This window comes from Perissodus microlepis, chromosome 3 (assembly GCF_051167445.1).
Source record: "Perissodus microlepis isolate ML-2025 ecotype Zambia chromosome 3, ASM5116744v1, whole genome shotgun sequence".
Classification (NCBI taxonomy): Eukaryota; Metazoa; Chordata; class Actinopteri; order Cichliformes; family Cichlidae; genus Perissodus; species Perissodus microlepis.
In genome coordinates, this window is record NC_140463.1 from 7,913,575 (window position 1) to 7,931,867 (window position 18,293).

General features: G+C 43.3%; 1 protein-coding gene across 5 annotated transcripts in view; it reads right to left on the bottom strand.

Annotated features, from left to right (window-relative positions):
* Window positions 1–683: 683 nt before the first annotated feature.
* LOC146389724 (sodium/hydrogen exchanger 9B2-like) overlaps window positions 684–18,293 on the bottom strand; it is a 32,547-nt gene continuing 14,937 nt past the window's right edge. For 3 of the 5 annotated variants that reach the window (XM_084923051.1, XM_084923050.1, XM_084923048.1), the window contains 11 exons: window positions 9,149–9,319; window positions 8,076–8,218; window positions 7,844–7,971; window positions 7,574–7,655; window positions 3,676–3,769; window positions 3,488–3,594; window positions 3,253–3,402; window positions 3,009–3,117; window positions 2,692–2,828; window positions 1,313–1,487; window positions 684–1,177 (listed from right to left, as the gene is read on the bottom strand). In XM_084923051.1, the coding sequence (XP_084779177.1) occupies window positions 1,137–1,177; window positions 1,313–1,487; window positions 2,692–2,828; window positions 3,009–3,117; window positions 3,253–3,402; window positions 3,488–3,594; window positions 3,676–3,769; window positions 7,574–7,655; window positions 7,844–7,971; window positions 8,076–8,218; window positions 9,149–9,319 (1,337 nt within the window). In that variant the 3' untranslated portion in view covers window positions 684–1,136. The remainder of the gene's footprint in view (window positions 1,178–1,312; window positions 1,488–2,691; window positions 2,829–3,008; window positions 3,118–3,252; window positions 3,403–3,487; window positions 3,595–3,675; window positions 3,770–7,573; window positions 7,656–7,843; window positions 7,972–8,075; window positions 8,219–9,148; window positions 9,320–18,293) is intronic. The other 2 variants (XM_084923049.1, XM_084923052.1) reach the window with 2 other exon arrangements.

Sequence of the window (18,293 nt, forward strand, 5' to 3'; positions counted from 1 at the left end):
AAAATTGCAACCAACAGGTGAGCGTGTCTTTGAAGTGAGATTTATTAAAAAAGAAAAGAAAAACACTGCAATTGAGAAAAACGTTCAGATCACACACCTAACCCGTTTTTCTGAGGGAAAGACATCACCCTGAACCCTTTTATATCTCCCAAACAAAGAACATTCCACAGCAGATCAATTATTAGCAGATCCTTATCTCTTCAACCTAGGAACAGTTCCGACCAACGGTCATCTCATCTGCAACAGGATGTCCAGATCCTTCAAGAGGAAAATGAGTCTGCTTGTGAAGGTGCAATAAAACTTGGGCCCCACTTGTGATCACATTCCACATACATACAACTGATGTCAAAAGTGAGCTTTCTATACTAAGTACAGAAAGTGTTACTACTATTACTAAAGTGATGTAATTAATACATAAACTAAAGAAATTTCTAATACAAAACCTACAGCCAGTATATATAAATGAACTGCAGCTAAACTCTGTTTATCATTTACATTATGTGTGGACATACCTATATATTGTGTATACAGTTTATATATAAGGAGTTTTTCCATTCAGAAGCTTCATAGCTTGCTCTTGAGAGTCACATTGTCTTTTTCTTGGACAACCCGTTGCGGTATGTTAAATACCCCGATTCTTCCATCTTTGGGCTGAAGGAAGAACAACACTCAGTGTATAAATGCTCAATCAACAATCTCTTTATTCCATACAATTCTCATTATTCCATACAACACTTTGAGCATTACAGATGTCGGAGATGCGGACAGGAGGGTGTCTCGAAGTGTCCAACAGTTACACAGACTCTTACAGCTTCTTCCCCCTCCCTTCAGGGCCATAAAGCCTAAACCCTCACATTCTTTCCAGCTTAGTGACGGCCTTGGCTTCCTGTTTTAACTCCTCCTGATGAGATGGGGCAGAAAAACTCTACAGTATGTTCTGTTCTCTTTGTAATCAGAAAAGGAAGGCCATGATTCTACACAAACAGCATTTCTTATAACTCCGCAGTATCATGCATCATAAAACAGTGTAATGATTTCACAATCTTTAATCAAAGGCATAATGTGGCCTATAGCCGTATAATGATTCAACAGTTATTTGATTAGAAGTATAAGGTGGATAAGATGGTGTAATAATCTCACAGGTCAGATGGTGTAGCTTCACCTTCTGTCTCTTCTGCTGAGGTCGGGATTTTTAGAGAGGTGAAGAAAAGACATTTGTTGTTTACATATGACTACACCTGACACTGTTCAGTGATTTAAGAGTAACATTATGAAGTCACTACACAGTGTGTAGATGTGCATGCCTGCTGACCTTTGACCTGCCGGGCCAGGAGACGTGGTCCTGCCAGTCCGATACCCAGTGCACCAACTGGAGCTGTGGTCAAGATGGCTAACACCGCTAATGTTAGCACGTCCAAACCAAACTTAATTAAGGCCTCGTCCCCTTCCTTCCTCGCCATGTCCAATGCCTTGGACCCAATGGCAGCCTAGCACATACAGACATAAATAACTGCTCAGGAGAAGTGCAGATTAACAATTAAGGCATGTATCATTAAAGTCACAGAGGTGGTTTTAAGGGAAACAACAGTACTTTTTTAGTTTTTAGTCATAACTGAGGAAGATGTAGAGGCCCTTGGGTTTCATGACTGATGACAAACTAGAACATGTTTGTGTGATTATCGTGGTAATGTAGGTTTTAGAAGTCAATAAAGAGAATTCAGGAACCATGTAGGTAGTTCTAATCAATTCAATTTAGTGATTTCAGTGGTTTATAAAACACAAGATTTGTGTGGATAATTTTAGTGGCTGTTCTGAACACCAGTGGCATTTTAGGAGTGTTAAGAGACTTTATGGATGTTAAGTCTAATTGTTGAATGTTGTCAATGTGCTTCTTAAATTTGTAAGGTCTTAGTTCAATCTATAGGATCAAGACATTCCTTTGTCTCTGACCACCTCTCCAGCCACTCTGTGCTGGGGGAGGATTATTATAGACACATCCCTTGTGAAGATTCTGTTTCTTGTGTGGTAAGCTTCCTGCCCTTTTGTGGCTTCACTGTGTTGTGCATGGTGAACCAATACAGGAATTGAACCATATATTGGGTGTGGGGGAGATTACCATTTTATGACTAAGGATGTTGTTAGAAAAAGTTGGAAGTCACGCACACAGAGAGACACACATTCTCACACACTCACTCAAACACACACACACACACACACACACACACACACACACACTCTCACATGCATACACACACACACACACATACATTCTCACATGCATACAGATGTTTACACACACACATAGTGCCTTGTCTTAGAACCATTTGGGGGTTTTACGGTGGGAGGTGCTTTTGCTGTGATGTGTATTGTGTGAACTGTTTTCCCAATGAAAGGCAGCAAGCGGAGGCCGTCGTGGGGGTCAGTCTGCGGTAGGATTCAGAGTGCTTTCTGGGACACCGGCCGGGGCCTCCCTTGCTAGCAAGTAAAAGATGTTCGTCTTGTTTTTGTCGTTAACGAGAATAAGTTTCTAAACTAGCGGGGCTTGTGGAAACACAGACCCAACAATTGATCCTTTAGAAGTTTCTGGATAAGTCTGAGGTGCTTCTAGTTCTTTTAATAAAGTCGGGTACATTATTCTTGAAAAATGAAAATTGTCTAACAGTCTAATATCAGGATTACACACTCACTGACCTGCACAGTAGCTTTAGGCAGCCAGGCCACAGAAAGGAAGAGCTTCTCTTTTAAGTTGAATCCTCCATAATGAACCAACAGGAAGGTGACAAGGAGACGGATCACCAGACCAATAAAAATGCAGGCCATACCCAGACCTAAGGGCATAGACACAACAACAAAGAGGAAACCAATATCTTAAATTTCTTGATGCAGCAAATTGTGTTGCTTAGAAGGTTAAATCTCTTTGATTACTGGGGCCTAAATAGTGAGAACAGAATCTAGAGCCAAATGGAGCAAAGTCTAACTTAAATATGTCGTTAATATAATGTTCTTACCCACAGTACTTGGGCTGAGTGCTTTAATCGTGATCTCAGCTCCAATCAGACCAAAGAGAAGTGGCTGAAACACATCCCATGACCGACCCACCATTTCTGCTACTGGTGCCTGATTGCGAAGTTAGAGATACCTGGATTAACCACATTCCATGGTGCCAACCATTAAGAATGATGTTGATTTAGGGTAAACATGGCAAAATCCAAGGGGCGGGATGCAGGTTAAAGTGATCCTGATATATGATACCTTTTCAGTCTTCCAGCCCAGTGCTGCCAGGAAAGCCAGCACCAGTATACAGAGACTTCCAGCTCCAGCAAAACCAATAACATGACTGAAGAAGACTGAAAATGTGGACAGACCCAGCAAGATGAGGGTCCTCCTCAATACCAGATCCTCCTGCAATCAGACAGAAGATATTAAGTACACATTTTATGAACAATTAAAGAAAGAAAAATCATATTAATATAAAAAAATGTCAAACCTGGTCATTGCTGGGGAAGCAGTACAAGAACATGCCCAGGATCATACCAGCTACGATGCCTCCCACCACCTCCAGCAGACCCTTCAGTATGTTCATCCATGTAGAACCTGCAGGACAAACACAACCAGACCATGTAGACTAGAAAAAACACAAACCATAAAGCACAGGACAGAAAAACTTTCTTTGACCTGTAGAGAAGGCGATTCCCAAACAAGTAGAGAATCCTGTTATGGCGAGAATAACATCAAAGCTTCCAGCAGCAAGCAGGAGGGTGGGGATTCCCTGAAGAACAACACACAGTGACATTAGAGCTTTAAATGTTCTTGACCCTTTGGAAGTTTTTGGGTTGGTGACGCTTAACTATTAGTCAATCCTGAAGGAGCCTTGAGCTCTTTTGGGTGATTAGCAGTGCCGCTTCCATTTAAATAAACTTCAAGTGTTTTAAGGCTTTTAGATGTAGCTGTAGTAGCTACTACTAAGTAGCTGAAGGGATTCTTCTGTATATTTCAAGCTTATGAATTCATTTGGAGGGTGTTTTGAACTGATAAGGTTTACAACTCCTTTAGAAGGGTATTGTTACTGAATCACTATCCTATCAAAGCTTCAAGGGATGCTCCTGACACCCCTCCAACACCCATCACTTTCTCTCAAGACCAGGTTCAGATGCAAACGAGGAGACTTCACTCAAGCAAGTCTGCTGGACCAGATGAAGTGAGTCCCCGCATCCTCAAGACCTGTCCCCCCAGCTTTGTGGAGTCTTCCATAAACTGTTCATGCTGAGTCTGAGTCTGAGTCTGAAGAGGGTCCCAGTGCTGTGGAAGACCTCATGCCTCGTCCCTATACCAAAGACACCACATTCCAGTGGCCCCTAGGATTACAGGCCCGTGGCACTGACCTCCCACATCATGAAGACCCTGGAAAGGCTCAACCTGCACCATCTCTGACCCATAGTCAGACCACATCTGGATCCCCTTCAGTTTGCTTACCAGCCCCGTCTCGGAATTGAGGACGCCATCATCTACCTGCTTAATTGTGTCTACACCCATCTGGACCAGCTGGCGAGCACAGTGTGGGTCATGTTTTTTTGACTTTTCCAGTGCTTTCAACACCATCAGGCCGACCCTCCTGGGTGATAAGTTAACAGCGATGCAGGTGGATGCTTCACTGGTGTCCTGGATTGTTGATTACCTGACAGGAAGACCACAATATGTGTGTCTTCCACAGTGTGTCTGACAAGGTAATCAGCAACACAGGGGCACCACAAGGGACCGTTCTCTCTCCCTTCCTCTTCACCCTCTACACCACAGACTTCAGCCACTGCACAGAGATCTGCCATCTTCAGAAGTTTTCTGATGACTCTGCAGTGGTTGGATGCATCAGCAGGGATGATGAGACAGAGTACCAGCCTGTGGTCAACTCCTTTGTCACGTGGTGTGAGAAGAATCATCTTCAGCTCAACATGGCAAAGACCAAGGAATTGATCGTGGACTTCAGGAAGACCAGGAAACACTTGACCCCTGTTTCAATCCAGGGAGTCAATGTTGACATTGTGGATGACTATAAATACCTCAGAGCATACGTTGACAATAAACTGGACTGGGCTAAAAACACCACAGCACTTTACAGGAAGGGCCAGAGTCGGACAATGTTAAGGATTTTCTACGAGTCTGTTGTGGCCAGAGCGATCATCTATGCCGTTGCATGCTGGGGTTTGCATGCAGGTTGAGGTTCCCAGATGCTAACAGACTCAATAAACTGATCCTAATAAGACTAATAAGCAGTGTTGGGTAAGTTACTTTAAATTAGTACTTTAAAGTTACTTTAAATTAGTAACTTAGTTACATTAATAGTTACTTCTATCAAAAGTAACTCAGTTACTTCAAGTAACTCGTTACTAGGGAAAGTAACTTTGGTTTTACTCAGAATTCTCTTGTTAATGTGTTGCTTCCGTAACTGGATACCCAGCAAGAGTGCCAGTCTTCTAGCTTGCTTACTTGCCACAAGTGCACTGTGCCACCTACCAATAGAAAGGAAAAAATAATGTGCATATTTCCACGAGCGAAATCTCATGCCTGGACCGTCGTTGACCACCGCCATGATTCTAGCCTACGTCACAGTGTCATGTGAGCGTTTTACATCCAACATAAAAACTGCAGTCGTGGTGCTTTCGATTGTACTCAGAACTCGGAAATTCTGCCTTCTGAATAGGAAGATGTAGGTAGCACCAGACTGCAGATGAGCTGCTTACAGGGCTGGACTGGGACAAAAAAATCGGCCCGGGTATTTTGACTAGAGACCGGCCCACCATTATAGGAAAAATCATAAAGCCTTTGAATGAAAACAAACGCTGTTGTGACAGTGATGTTCACTGTTTTGATGGTATATATGCATCAATCTATCAATCATTTGTTGTAAGATTCAGATAATAATTTTTTAAAGGCTAGATATTTTACATGAGAATAAGAAAGAAAAGTACTTCTTTCTGCCCCCCTCTCCCTGTTAATGCCCTACCTGGCCCCCCTGGCAAAACTTTGCTAGACCCGCCCCTGCACAGTTGAAAGCTGTCAGCTACGTAGAAAAGGATCCTGGTGTTATTTGTCTCTCAGAAACAGTTCATAACTTCCCTTCAACTCATTCATGTCACCTAAAAGGTAAACCTGTTTCTCCATCACCTGTTCAGCTCTGATGATTCAGTAAGGACATCTCCTGGTTTCATCTTCATGTTTCCCACTCACCAGATAACCAAACCGATATCATGACCAGCAGCTTTTACAGCTGTGGCTCCAGCAAACATCAGCTGATACTAGAAATTAATATTAAATAAATTCTAGCTGATCGAGCTTAAACGTGCTGCTGTTGTTTAGCGCGACATCTGCTGGTTTCCTCTTTCTGGCGCAAAGTGGGAGATAAACAAACGAGAGAGAAAAGCCGATCAGCTGATCATTGATCAGTTTCATGATTGAAGTAGAAACAGGAGAGGGAGGGGGAGAGAATGAGAGAAGAAGAGGCAGCTGTGCAGCAAAGACATAGAATAACTCCAACTTTGTGTCTTTTTCATTGTAGCTGAAGTCCGGGACAAACTGCATTTCTTTTCACCTCAATACGAAACGCGTAATATTTTCTCTGAATACGAGACGATTCCATTTTTTATGGGACGGTTGGAAACTCTAATAATTAACCTTATGAACAAAATAAATTTCAACATCAGTAACATCATAGCACCCACCCAGCTGTATAGAAACTCCGTCATGCTAGCTAGTACCCAGTTGAAAAAGTCAGCATAACGAAAATAAACTACACCTAAACTTGGTTTATATCTGACCCAGATAGACTGCAGGTCATAACTTCTTACCTGAAGTTCAGTTCACCTGACACTCGGACCGGCGGCAGCCTCGGGTCTCTCCTCCTCCTGCCTCCCCTTTCCCTCATCCACCTGCTGGCCTCCACCACTTGCTAATGTTATTGAAACTGTGGAAACTCCGCGATAGCCACCACACGAAGTACGAATAACGACCCTATCTAAATCCCAGTAACGATTAGCGCGTTCCTGATTTTGGCATAATAACTAGTTACCGTGCTCTTTGCCACAATAATAACGTGGTTACTGTAACGCGTTACTTAATAACGCGTTACTTAATAACGCGTTACTTAATAACGCGTTAGTCCCTACATTGCTAATAAGTGACTAATACCTCATTGATAAGTGATCAATAAGGGATCAATAAAGTATTCTGATTCTGCTTAAGCTTATATCTTTGTAGAAGGTATTAAGGACCACAGTGGGTCTCCTAGAGGTCACTTTGGGTCCTTGTAAAGGGGCTAGGACACAATTAGGAAGCTTAGCAATCACTGAGTATGTGTTGATGGAGCCATAGCCATTACAGCAGTTCTAGAGTCCTCTAGAACTGCTGTAATGGCTGTTATTTTTAGGTTATACTTGCTCCGCATAAGCCTACACACATGTTGTGTCATTTCTATAGACTCATCTCAGGCTCATCTCTTTTTCCACCCATATGCTGCCCCTTCTGGCAGGATGAACCTTTCATCAGTCAAATGTAGTGATGATAGTAACGGGTGATAATTTACCTTCTCCACTCCATATCCTTCTCTCTGCAGGAGCAGCATTGAAGGAAAAACAACTGCTGGAGAAACGGCAGCCAGTACAAAACTGCACAAACACACACACCACAGATACAGTGAGTGTCACTTTACTTACTTTGAATCAGTCATACAGAAAGAAATAGCTGCAATTAACATGCAGAAACCACCTGTTTAAAGTCTGTTTAAAGAGATTCCAACATGTCAACTAAAGTATTAACTAAGACCATTTTGTGTGTGTATGTGTGTGCAAATTACCCCAGTATGAAACCCCAAACCCATGGCAGACCCAGCAGAAAGTGAGAAACTACAGCAGCACTGCAGGCCTCCACCACACAGGGTCCAACTGCAACACGTACGCACACTGCTTTCAGTCGATTTAAAGCCTGCATGCAAACACAGATTTAAGAGACCGCATTTGATTTTCTGTGTGTAACTACCAGCATGTCAGGAATTGTATGCTGCATACAGTATTTGACTGTTCGTGTACCTCAGGGTTGAGGCCCAGACCAGCCCTGGTCAGGATGATGGACAAGGCGATGTTCCTCAGAGCTGCAGACCAGTGAGTGTCGATGAAGATGGCGTCCGTTACGTAAGGAACGTTACGCAATAGCAGGCCCGCCAGCAGCATACCTACACGCACGCACACACACACACGTTTGTACAGGCTTGCTGTAGTTGTAAGGACCATAGCTAACATAATGTGTGGTAGCACGTTATGATATGGCCTGCAACTGAGGGTGTGATCCCCCTAAAATTAAATGGAATTTAATTGTATTTGATTTGAAATCGCAATGTACGTCTATGTATCTACATATACTTACTGATAGATACTGCACATAGGATAAGGGGACAACAATTCAAGTTTTACTGACATGAAGAAATAATAAGCAGTGAAGATTTTTAGGTAATTTAGTGGAAAAAGTTTGTATGTATGAAGTACTGTTAGGGATGCAGGCTGTATTATAGAGTGGATTAACATTGCCTTTATACTTTCCTATTATGCATTATTTTGGTGTGTATCATGGATGTTCCAATATTCAAATGTCCATTTATGTCACATATGAGGACTGTTCTCCTTTTCCTTCTTATAAGAAAATAAAATAGCATTGAACACTGAATAGCAGAGGCCCATGTGATAAAACTGAGCCAAGTCAAACTCGACTTTTTCTTTCACAACCACCAACAAATGGACTACAAAAGAACTTTAGTGAAACTACAAAAAAAGCAAAATATGTGGCAGCTTTTGTGCTTTTCACACAAAAGCCGCTGCATAACATTGCTTACACCCCTGAATGTAGAACATATTTATAATGCAAAAAATTGACTGAAATCGATTGGATGGATTGATGGAGAATGGATCATTCTCAAAGAGAGAAATCCCAGCACCCCCTAGTGTTCTAGCTGCACAATTGCAGCACATAACAGCGCTCGAGTATAAACGCTGGACTTGCATGGGCTACACTATAAGCTCTAAATTTAACACAGGAAGTATTTTTTAAGTTTTACAGGACCTCTAATAATCTGGATTAGACTACAACACAATAAGTTACTGGGCTGTACCAAGTAGTGGAGGAAAGGGGGGCAGTGTGGGCAGCTGGATCATTCCCACCAGCTTCCCTCCCAGCACGGAGCAGATGAAGAGGATGATGATGCCAAAAAGGTTCCCTCCAGGTAAACACTCTTTTCCTGTGATGGACCAGACGACTCCGAACAGCAGAGCAAACAGACACACTGCAAGGAGATGTGAAATCTTTCAGACTCGTTAAGATTCAGTTTTTCTATTTCTCTGATAGTATGCATATTAACAGTGCTGCTGGTCCTTGGCAGAGGTGGGTAGTAACAAGTCATATTTACTCCGTTAAATTTACTTGAGTACGTTTTTGAAAAAAAAAAAAGTACTTTTAAAGTACCTTTTTTGCAAAATACTTTTTACTTTTACTTGAGTGCATTTGTGAAGAAGAAACTGTACGTTTACTCCGCTACATTTGGCAATGTTCGACTTGTTACTAGGGCTGGGCTATATCATACTGTTAAGTCTAATTGATGAATGTTTGTCATTATGCTTCTTAAATTTGTAAGCTCTGAGTTCAATCTATAGGAACAAGACATTCCTTTGATCTTGACCACCTCTCCAGCCACTCTGTGCTGGGAGAGGCTTTTATTGCAGATACATTCTATCTGGAAGATCTGTTTCTTGTGATGTTGCTTCCTGCTTTTATGTCATACACATAACACACACACACACACTCTTACCTGCACACACACACACACACACACACACACACACACACACACACATATACATACAGTGCCTTGTCTTTGTAACCAAGGGGGGTTTAGACCTGAGTAGACCTGAGTAGAGGCATCAGGAAAGCTAAGACGGCCTATAGGAGAAGGATTGAAGATCACTTTGCTGACAACGACCCCAGAAAAATGTGGCAGGGGATCAATCACATTACCAACTACAGAAGCAATAACCAGGCGACATCTAGGACTGATGCCTCGCTGGCTGAGGATCTAAACAGTTTCTTCGCCCGCTTTGAGACGACCAGCCCCCCAACTGCCACACCACTTCCACCCGCCCCCAGCACTGGCACACTAACACTCAGGGAGCATCAAGTGAGGTGTGTTCTAAGGTCAGTGAATCCCAGGAAGGCGGCAGGTCCTGATGGAATACATGGAAAGGTTCTCAGAGCATGTGCTGACGAACTGACGGGAGTCTTCACTAAAATCTTCAACCTTTCCTTGTCATCAAACACCGTCCCGCCCTGCCTCAAAACCTCCACCATCATCCCCATCGCCAAGAAGACAGCTGTGGCCAGCCCAAATGACTACAGGCCTGTTGCACTTACGCCTGTAGTGATGAAGTGCTTTGAGAGACTGGTCTGTCAGCACATCAGGGCCGGTCTGCCTCCCACTCTGGACCCCCACCAATTTGCCTACAGGACAAATCGATCCACCGAGGACGCTATCACCATAGCGCTCCACACTGCGCTGAGTCACCTGGAGCACCGAGGAAGCTATGTGAGAATGCTCTTCCTGGACTTTAGCTCAGCATTCAATCATATCATCCCGGAGATCCTGGTCCAGAAACTGTCTCACCTGGGACTCTCCACCCCCATCTGCCTCTGGATCAAGGACTTCCTGACAAATAGACCACAGTCTATCAGACTCGGCCCCCACCTGTCCAGCACCATCACACTCAGCACCGGGTCTCCACAAGGATGTGTTTTGAGTCCCCTCCTGTTTACGCTCTACACATCCGACTGCTCCCCTACCCATCTCTCAAACACCATCATAAAGTTCGCGGACGACACCACAGTGGTTGGACTCATCTCAAGGGGGGATGAGTCGGACTACAGAGATGAGGTCAACAGACTGACTGAGTGGTGTTCAGTTAACAACCTCCAACTGAACACCACGAAAACTAAAGAACTTATCTTGGACTTCAGGAAGGGCAGAGCAGACCCGGCCCCACTCTACATCCACGGGAACTGTGTGGAGAGGGTACACTCCATGAGGTTTCTGGGCGTGCACATCTCTGATGACCTCTCCTGGACTGCAAACACCACGGCGGTGGTTAAAAAGGCCCAGCAGCGTCTCCACTTTCTGAGAGTGCTCAGGAGGAACAACCTGGAGGAGAGGCTGCTGGTGACATTTTACAGAGCCACCATAGAGAGCATCCTAACGTACGGCATAACATCATGGTATGCAGGGTGCTCAGCTGCGGACAGGAAAGTACTGCAGAGGGTCATCAACACAGCCCAGAAGATCACTGGCTGCTCTCTGCCCAGCCTGGAGGTCACTGCAAACTCTCGGTACCTCAGCAGAGCTGGCAATATCATCAAGGACTACTCTCACCCCAGCAATCAACTGTTTGAACTATTACCGTCAGGCCGACGGTACAGGTCACATAAAACCAGGACAAACAGATTCAGGGATAGCTTCTTTCCCAGAGCTATCACCATAGTAAATAAGCACAAAAACAATTGAACCTATTCCATACCGTCACTGTCATTATATCATGCTGCTATTCATACTGTCATTATATTAATGCTGCTATCCTGTATATATTGTACATACTATTGTTTGAGTACTTACGATTGTTTTTTTGTACTTTTTATATTTTACAATTTATATTTATTATTGAAACTTGCACCAAGGGAGTGGCACTCCAATTTCGTTGTACTCTGTACAATGACAATAAAGGCTATTCTATTCTATTCTATTATGAGGGGAGGTACTATTGTTTTGTGTGAACTGTTTTCCCAATAAAAGGCAGCAATCGGAGGCCGGATTTGGGGTCATTTCGTGGTAGACACCGACGAGACCTCCCTTGCAAGTAAATCGATCGATCGCTGACTGTCTTGTTTTCTTCATGATGAATAAGTCTCTAAACCAGCGGGGCTTGTGGAAACACAGACCCAACATTTATTTGGTCCTTCGGAGCTGGAACCCAATGCATTGCATCCACCGAGGAGAGGGAGATGACGCCGCCGCAGTCTGCTAGCAGCCAGCGTCTGGGACGCCTGTTGAAAGCCCTGGTGCTAACTTTGTCACCAGGCCGGAGAGTTTGCATCTGAATTCCCCTCGGGGTGGATGGCGATGGATCCAGAGACTTTTCCGATGAACGAAAACAACACTAACAGTGAGTAGAAAAGGCCTTATGCGTCACTGAGACTGCGCGTGCAGACGCGGGTCCGGGGGAGCGCTCGTTGCGCAGTTTCACGCGAACCTAAAACAATAGAGAGCGGCTACGTGACCGTGCGGTTTCTCGCAGGTACGGGAGTGCGCCAGCCGTGCGGGAAGGTCGCAGGCTGCTAAAGAAACGGCTCCGTAGCTGCGCGGTTTCACGCGAACACGGGAGTGCGTTGGACTGTGCGTTCAGGACGCAGGTCCATGAGAGCTGTGCGTGTGGACGCAAGCAATAGGCCTATTTTGTGTGTGTGCGGGCCAGACGTGGTCTGCGTGAGTGTGGCTGATTGTTGTCTTGTCATGACGAATAAACTGAGTAAGTCTGCCTTGAAAGGGGATGAAATACACTGCAAAGTATGTATTGGGCAGCACGCGGTGTGTAGATCGTTGAAGAATGAAGTGAAATTGTGCGCAAAGCAGAAGTGAGGGTGAATGTGTCTGACGTCACGGTGTGTGTGAAAAGGTATCCAGCTGGGGCAGACATGATTCTGCAGGTCACCTGCCCAGTGGACACAAAAGAAAGAAATAGTTGTGTGGATGAAATATGAATGATAACATGAAGAGTGTTTGGTGTTTCTCAGCCTGAAACAACTGTAATGCTACTTTCTGTTTTGGAGAAAAGGACAGTTTAAAAAAAAAAAGAGAGAGAGATGTGTGTTGTTTAAGCAGTGATGAGAATAATGAAAATGTGATGAGAGAGGAACACAAAAACATACAGAAAATGCATTAACTATACTAACCCTACATGCATATACACAATAAGTGATACTCATGAAGACCAGACAGCATCTTAAGCATGAGATTCTGTTTGTCATCTTGTCCAAGTCACTAGTAAGATAAAAGTGATACATAGACTAGTGGACTGAATATTATAGGAGGACAGATGGTTGCATCATAGAGGAGAAAACAGAATGCTGATGAGAGGTCTTAAATGAGTGAGCTGATTGTGAGTTTCTGCTGTGTGAAGAAGTTTTACCATGGCACACATTTGGTTACATGAGAAGAAATTTATGTGATGAGACAACAGGGTTATGCTGTATGTTGTGTGTGTGGTTGATTGAATGAATGTTTGAGATTAAACTGGCTGATGATTTGTCTTTTGTTACTAAGTTGAGCCTGCCAATTGGGTTGGTACGATTTACCCCCCTGTAATGAAGAACACGTGTCGTGACTTAACAAGGTCTTTCTTTTCTTTTTATTTTGTTACTTTCATGGTGCACTGAAAGTTTTGTTTGATAATTTTTCTGTTATCTAAGCAGATCTGAACGTTGAATAGGAAGAACTACACAACATGTTGTTGCGAACGGTTGCAAAGTGAGTTTCTCCAAAATTAAAATGGGCTGAGGAGAAAGCCACATATTTGGGACAATTAGAAAATGAGTTCCTGTCCAAAACGATTCAACGAGGAAATCCAGTCTAAAATTCTTCTTTTCTTTTTGAAGTGTTGTCAGCTTTGCTGAGGGTGGAAACTAAATGCGACGATAATTTCCACTATCAGCAAAAGAAAGAATCGCTGAGTGAATGAATGAGTGAGAATTTAAAAAAAAAAATGGGGAACTGACTGACTGGTTAAAGCTGACAAGACTGACTGACTTAACACCATTGTGTGAAGTTAACCCCCACCTGACAAAGGTGTGGTTGTATCTCTGTGTGTGTCTCTGTTGTAGGAACAGGAGGAAACTTGGGCCACATGACTATGTGAACTCTGCAAATTTAACCTTTTTAGTTTAAAATTTTCTGTGTCTGTGAATTTACCATGGGTGTGCTCTTTACTACCTTGTGTTGCTCACAAAGATCACTGCGAGAAAGAGTGTATACACCTGCGCTAACATTTACATTTCTTTTCTACAACAGATGGTTAATCGTGTGATTTGATCATGTGATTTATAGCAGGACACAACTTAATGATGTTTTTCTACCACAGGATTACTGAGATTTTGTGTGAAGAAAACTGTGGTTACAGGCTATATGTTGATGATGAAATTACACTGTGTTGTTGGAGAAAATGTTGGAGAAAATGTGAATGTTACAGGGGAAAAAGTGAATACAGTGTGATACTGTGTTTGAAACCAGTGTTACTTCTTTTTACAGCAGAGTGTTAACTTTATGACCTTTTACAGCACCTCTGGAATCTGGATGGCCGACGCCTGACCACTAGGATGAACCATGTGTTTGGCTAATGTTTGTTTTTCTTTAAGAGTGCTTGTAAAGGATTCAGCACAGACAGACAAGTGACAATTGAACAGATGTGCAGTGGTTACAGAATAGTTACATGGGGTTCATTATCTGACCACTATTGGGCTCATGGTGAGTGACAAACTTAAGGGAAGTCACTGATTACAATGTGGAATGACGTTGAGATGTTAAATGATTTTGAGCAAATTATGGGAAAAGTAGGAGTTTAATGAGTTTAGAATAAACCTGCAATGATCCTTGTCTCTGTGATGCTGAATACTTTATTACACTTATGAGCTGCAGTTGGTTGCAAATGTGAAGTTGTTTTAACTTTAAGACTTTGTCTTCTAGGACACAGGCTCTGGGTGGAGCTGGGAGTTAAACAAGCTAAACATTTAATTGCTGACTAATGTTTTTACACAGGGTTACAGCTTGGAGTGAAGCTGCTCCAAGGGACAAACCCTGGAGATTGTTTTAGGGAGACTGTGCAACATTCTTGTACATGTCTCATTGGGGAGTTGACACATGGCGAAAGCCATGTGGCGAGAGGAGTGTCATTTTCTTTAATTTGCAGATGTCGTGAGGTGCCATGACGAGAAGGAGTGACTGAGTGGATCGCCCACAAGATGGGAGCTGAGGCCAGGAGAGAGGCTTCAGGAGGATCAGAGATCACCTTCAGCACAGCAGACATCACGCAGAGAGCTGTGCTACTGGGCTTCCAGGAGATCGTCATGAGGAGACTTCGCACAGCAAAATCTTAAATAAAATGAAAGAGTTTCGACGTTGACGTTGAGGAAGACAACTAAGATGTACAACATGCTCTGCCTTAAATCTTCAGCAGCATTGGAACATGAGAACCTGAGGGATGAAGGGAGCGTGCCAAGCTCCAAAAGTGACAGTGCAGAGGAGGCCCAGCGGTGGATTTGTGGTTCTGTTAACAGCACAAATGCCAGGTGACTGTGAAATAACTAACAGCACTTTTTTCTTTTTCCACAAGTGAAGCCAGTAACTTACTATCCTAAAAGATTAGCTCTAGTTGCTCGTGCTTTACCTCCATGTGTGAGATCAGTATGTGCAGCAGCTTAAGCTGTACAATGTTCAGGAAATAGTTTATTTCACCTTTTGACACTGTTAGTTCTACACGAGGTAGATGTCTACTACTGCAGACTAAAGTTACATTTCTGTCACCTACAAGACACTTGTCTTTAATGTTACTCTTACTCTCACAACCACATATAACCATAAAATGGTGCACAATTCTGAATGCATCAACCCTTTTGCCAACAAAAGAAGAGGGCACTTCTCATGAGTGTAGAGAGCACGTGGAGAAGGAGTGTAAGCCAAGGGATAACTTAACAGATGTGCCACTTGTTGAGGGAAAGGTTTGGTTTGTTAAAGGTTTGAGTTTTACAACAGCAAAGCTAAAGCTAAAACAGGTTTTACTGTAGTAGATAGTGAGAAAGTTATCTGTGCAGGACAACTAGCATATTTCATATCTGCTTAAGCAGCAGAGATAGTAGCTTTAACGGAAGCGTGTAAAGCTGCAGAGAGACAAGATACACTGATAGCCAATATGCATTTGCTACATTACATTTCTTTGCAGTGCAGTGGGTGAGACGAGGTGTGACAGCCTCTACAGGGAAGTCTGTAGAATACGCCAAACTCCTGCAAAATCTGCTGGAAGCAGTATTATTGCCCAGTAGAATTGCCATTTGTAATTGTGCAGCACACACGTGAGGGAAAGATCCAGTTGCATTAGGGAATGCTTTTGCAGATAAGATCACAAGAGAGGCAGCTTTAGGAGCACATGGTGTTAACATTTTAGCAGTGCAACATCAGCAGACATCGCCTATTATGCGGGATGCACTGGCATACATGCAGGCCCACTCACCTACTGCAGAAAAACAGTTGTGACTTACAGAAGGAGCGAGCTTGCAGGATGGTGTTTATTGTCTGTGTGATAAACCAATACTGCCTTAGAATTTGTATAAGACTGCTGCTATTTTGAGCCATGGGCCATGCCATGTCTCAACAGGAGGGAGATGATGACAGCAGTAGTGCAACATTTTTATACTCTAGGATTTAATACCTTTTAAAAAAAATTTGCAGGTCATGTATGATATGTTGCAAGTACAATTCTCGGGGTAATTTGAAACCTAAGAGAGGGAAATTCCCCAGACCCAGTCACCCATTTCAAGTTATTCACATGGACTTTATAGAGCTGTCCAACTGTAATAACTATAAGTACTGTTTAGTGATAGTGTGCCCTTTTTCAAAGTGGGTAGAAATCGAATTCCCAGCTAGGAAAGCAGATGCCATTTCGGGATTCCAGAGACCATTTATAGGGATAATGGTCACTTTGTGAATGAAGTGACTGAATTAATGGCACAACATCTAGGGATAACACTAAAACATCATTGTTCATATCACCCACAAAGTGCAGGGTTGGTACAGAGAACTAATGGGACAGTAAAGCTAAGACTTTAAGTCAATGGAAGAGACAGGCAGGACATGGTTAGACTGTATAGAATTAGTTAAGATGTACATGAGGATTACTCCAACAGACAACGGTCTGATTCTTTGAAATTATATATAGTAGAGCATTTAGAGTTCTAGTCTTCTGTAGTGATGATAGAAAAGCAGAAGAGAGAGCATATTAGCAGATTAGATGCTTGAAATGTTTAAAAGTAAAGAAGTCATGAGAACAAATGATCTGCCAGATAATTCTGTTTCTCCGCAGGAACAGAGTCTGAAGTCTGGAGATTGTTGATAAGGCCATGGAGAGGAAGTGCTGGTTCAGTCCACGGTGGGAAGGTCCCTATCAGGTGCTGCTGACGACGACCACAGCAGTGAAGATTGCTGAAAGAAACACTTGGATACATCAAGCGCACTGAAAAAAGGTGACACACACATCCAGGCCAGCTCGGAGTAAGTGGCAGGAAGACCGGGTACAGAGGGGAGGGAAAGCCTCCAGGGCCCCTCGTCTCAATCCGGTGAAGAAACCAACTGAGCCACAGGTACTCATCAGAATGGCTGGGAATGTGCTGTGCATCTTCTTGAGCCTGTGGACCCTGAGTGGGATGACAGGAGCGCACTGGGACAGAGCAAACCACACCCAGTACCCGCATGGGTTTTCAACCAACTACTGGTCGCAGTTTATGAAGACAACCGCTCACATAAACAATGAGACCAATTGTTATGCTTGGCTACACATTCTTCTGGACTGTGGCCATATAGCATTACTGAGAGCGAGACAGTTTGTTTGGTTGCCTTAGCAACACATCCAGGAGTAAACGTACTTGGAACACTGCCAACTTTTCAACTCCTCTGAACCTGAATGGAAGGTTGATTCACCAGTAGCTGGGAAGGTGAACTGCTCTGGTAAGACAGACCTGCTAGTCTGACTCCAAGTATCTGACACGCTGCAGGACATTATACAGCTAAACTAACTGGAAGCAGGCCAGTTACCTATGTGTATGAAGGGCAATGGATTAGTCCAAGTTGGAGATTTACCATGGAATTTGTGCAACGTCACCTATTCTTTTTGTCCTCTGCAAGAAGGATGTAAACAGAGAAGCCTTTTGTTTATATTTACATCATGAACACTTCTCTAAGCTGGTTGAGGTTTTGAGCCAAGAAGATCAAAACAGCTTGATCCAATTTCCTTTACAAAAGCTTTTTCTGCGGTGACAACAGGACAGGAGAAGAGTTGTAAATGCAGATAATTCACCAGTTGACTCTAACCCCCACAGGATGCCTACAGTGAGAAGATTTGGGGGGTTGATAGGAGTCATAAAAAGGAGTGTTGACCAGGCTACAGCTTTGAAGTTAGCTG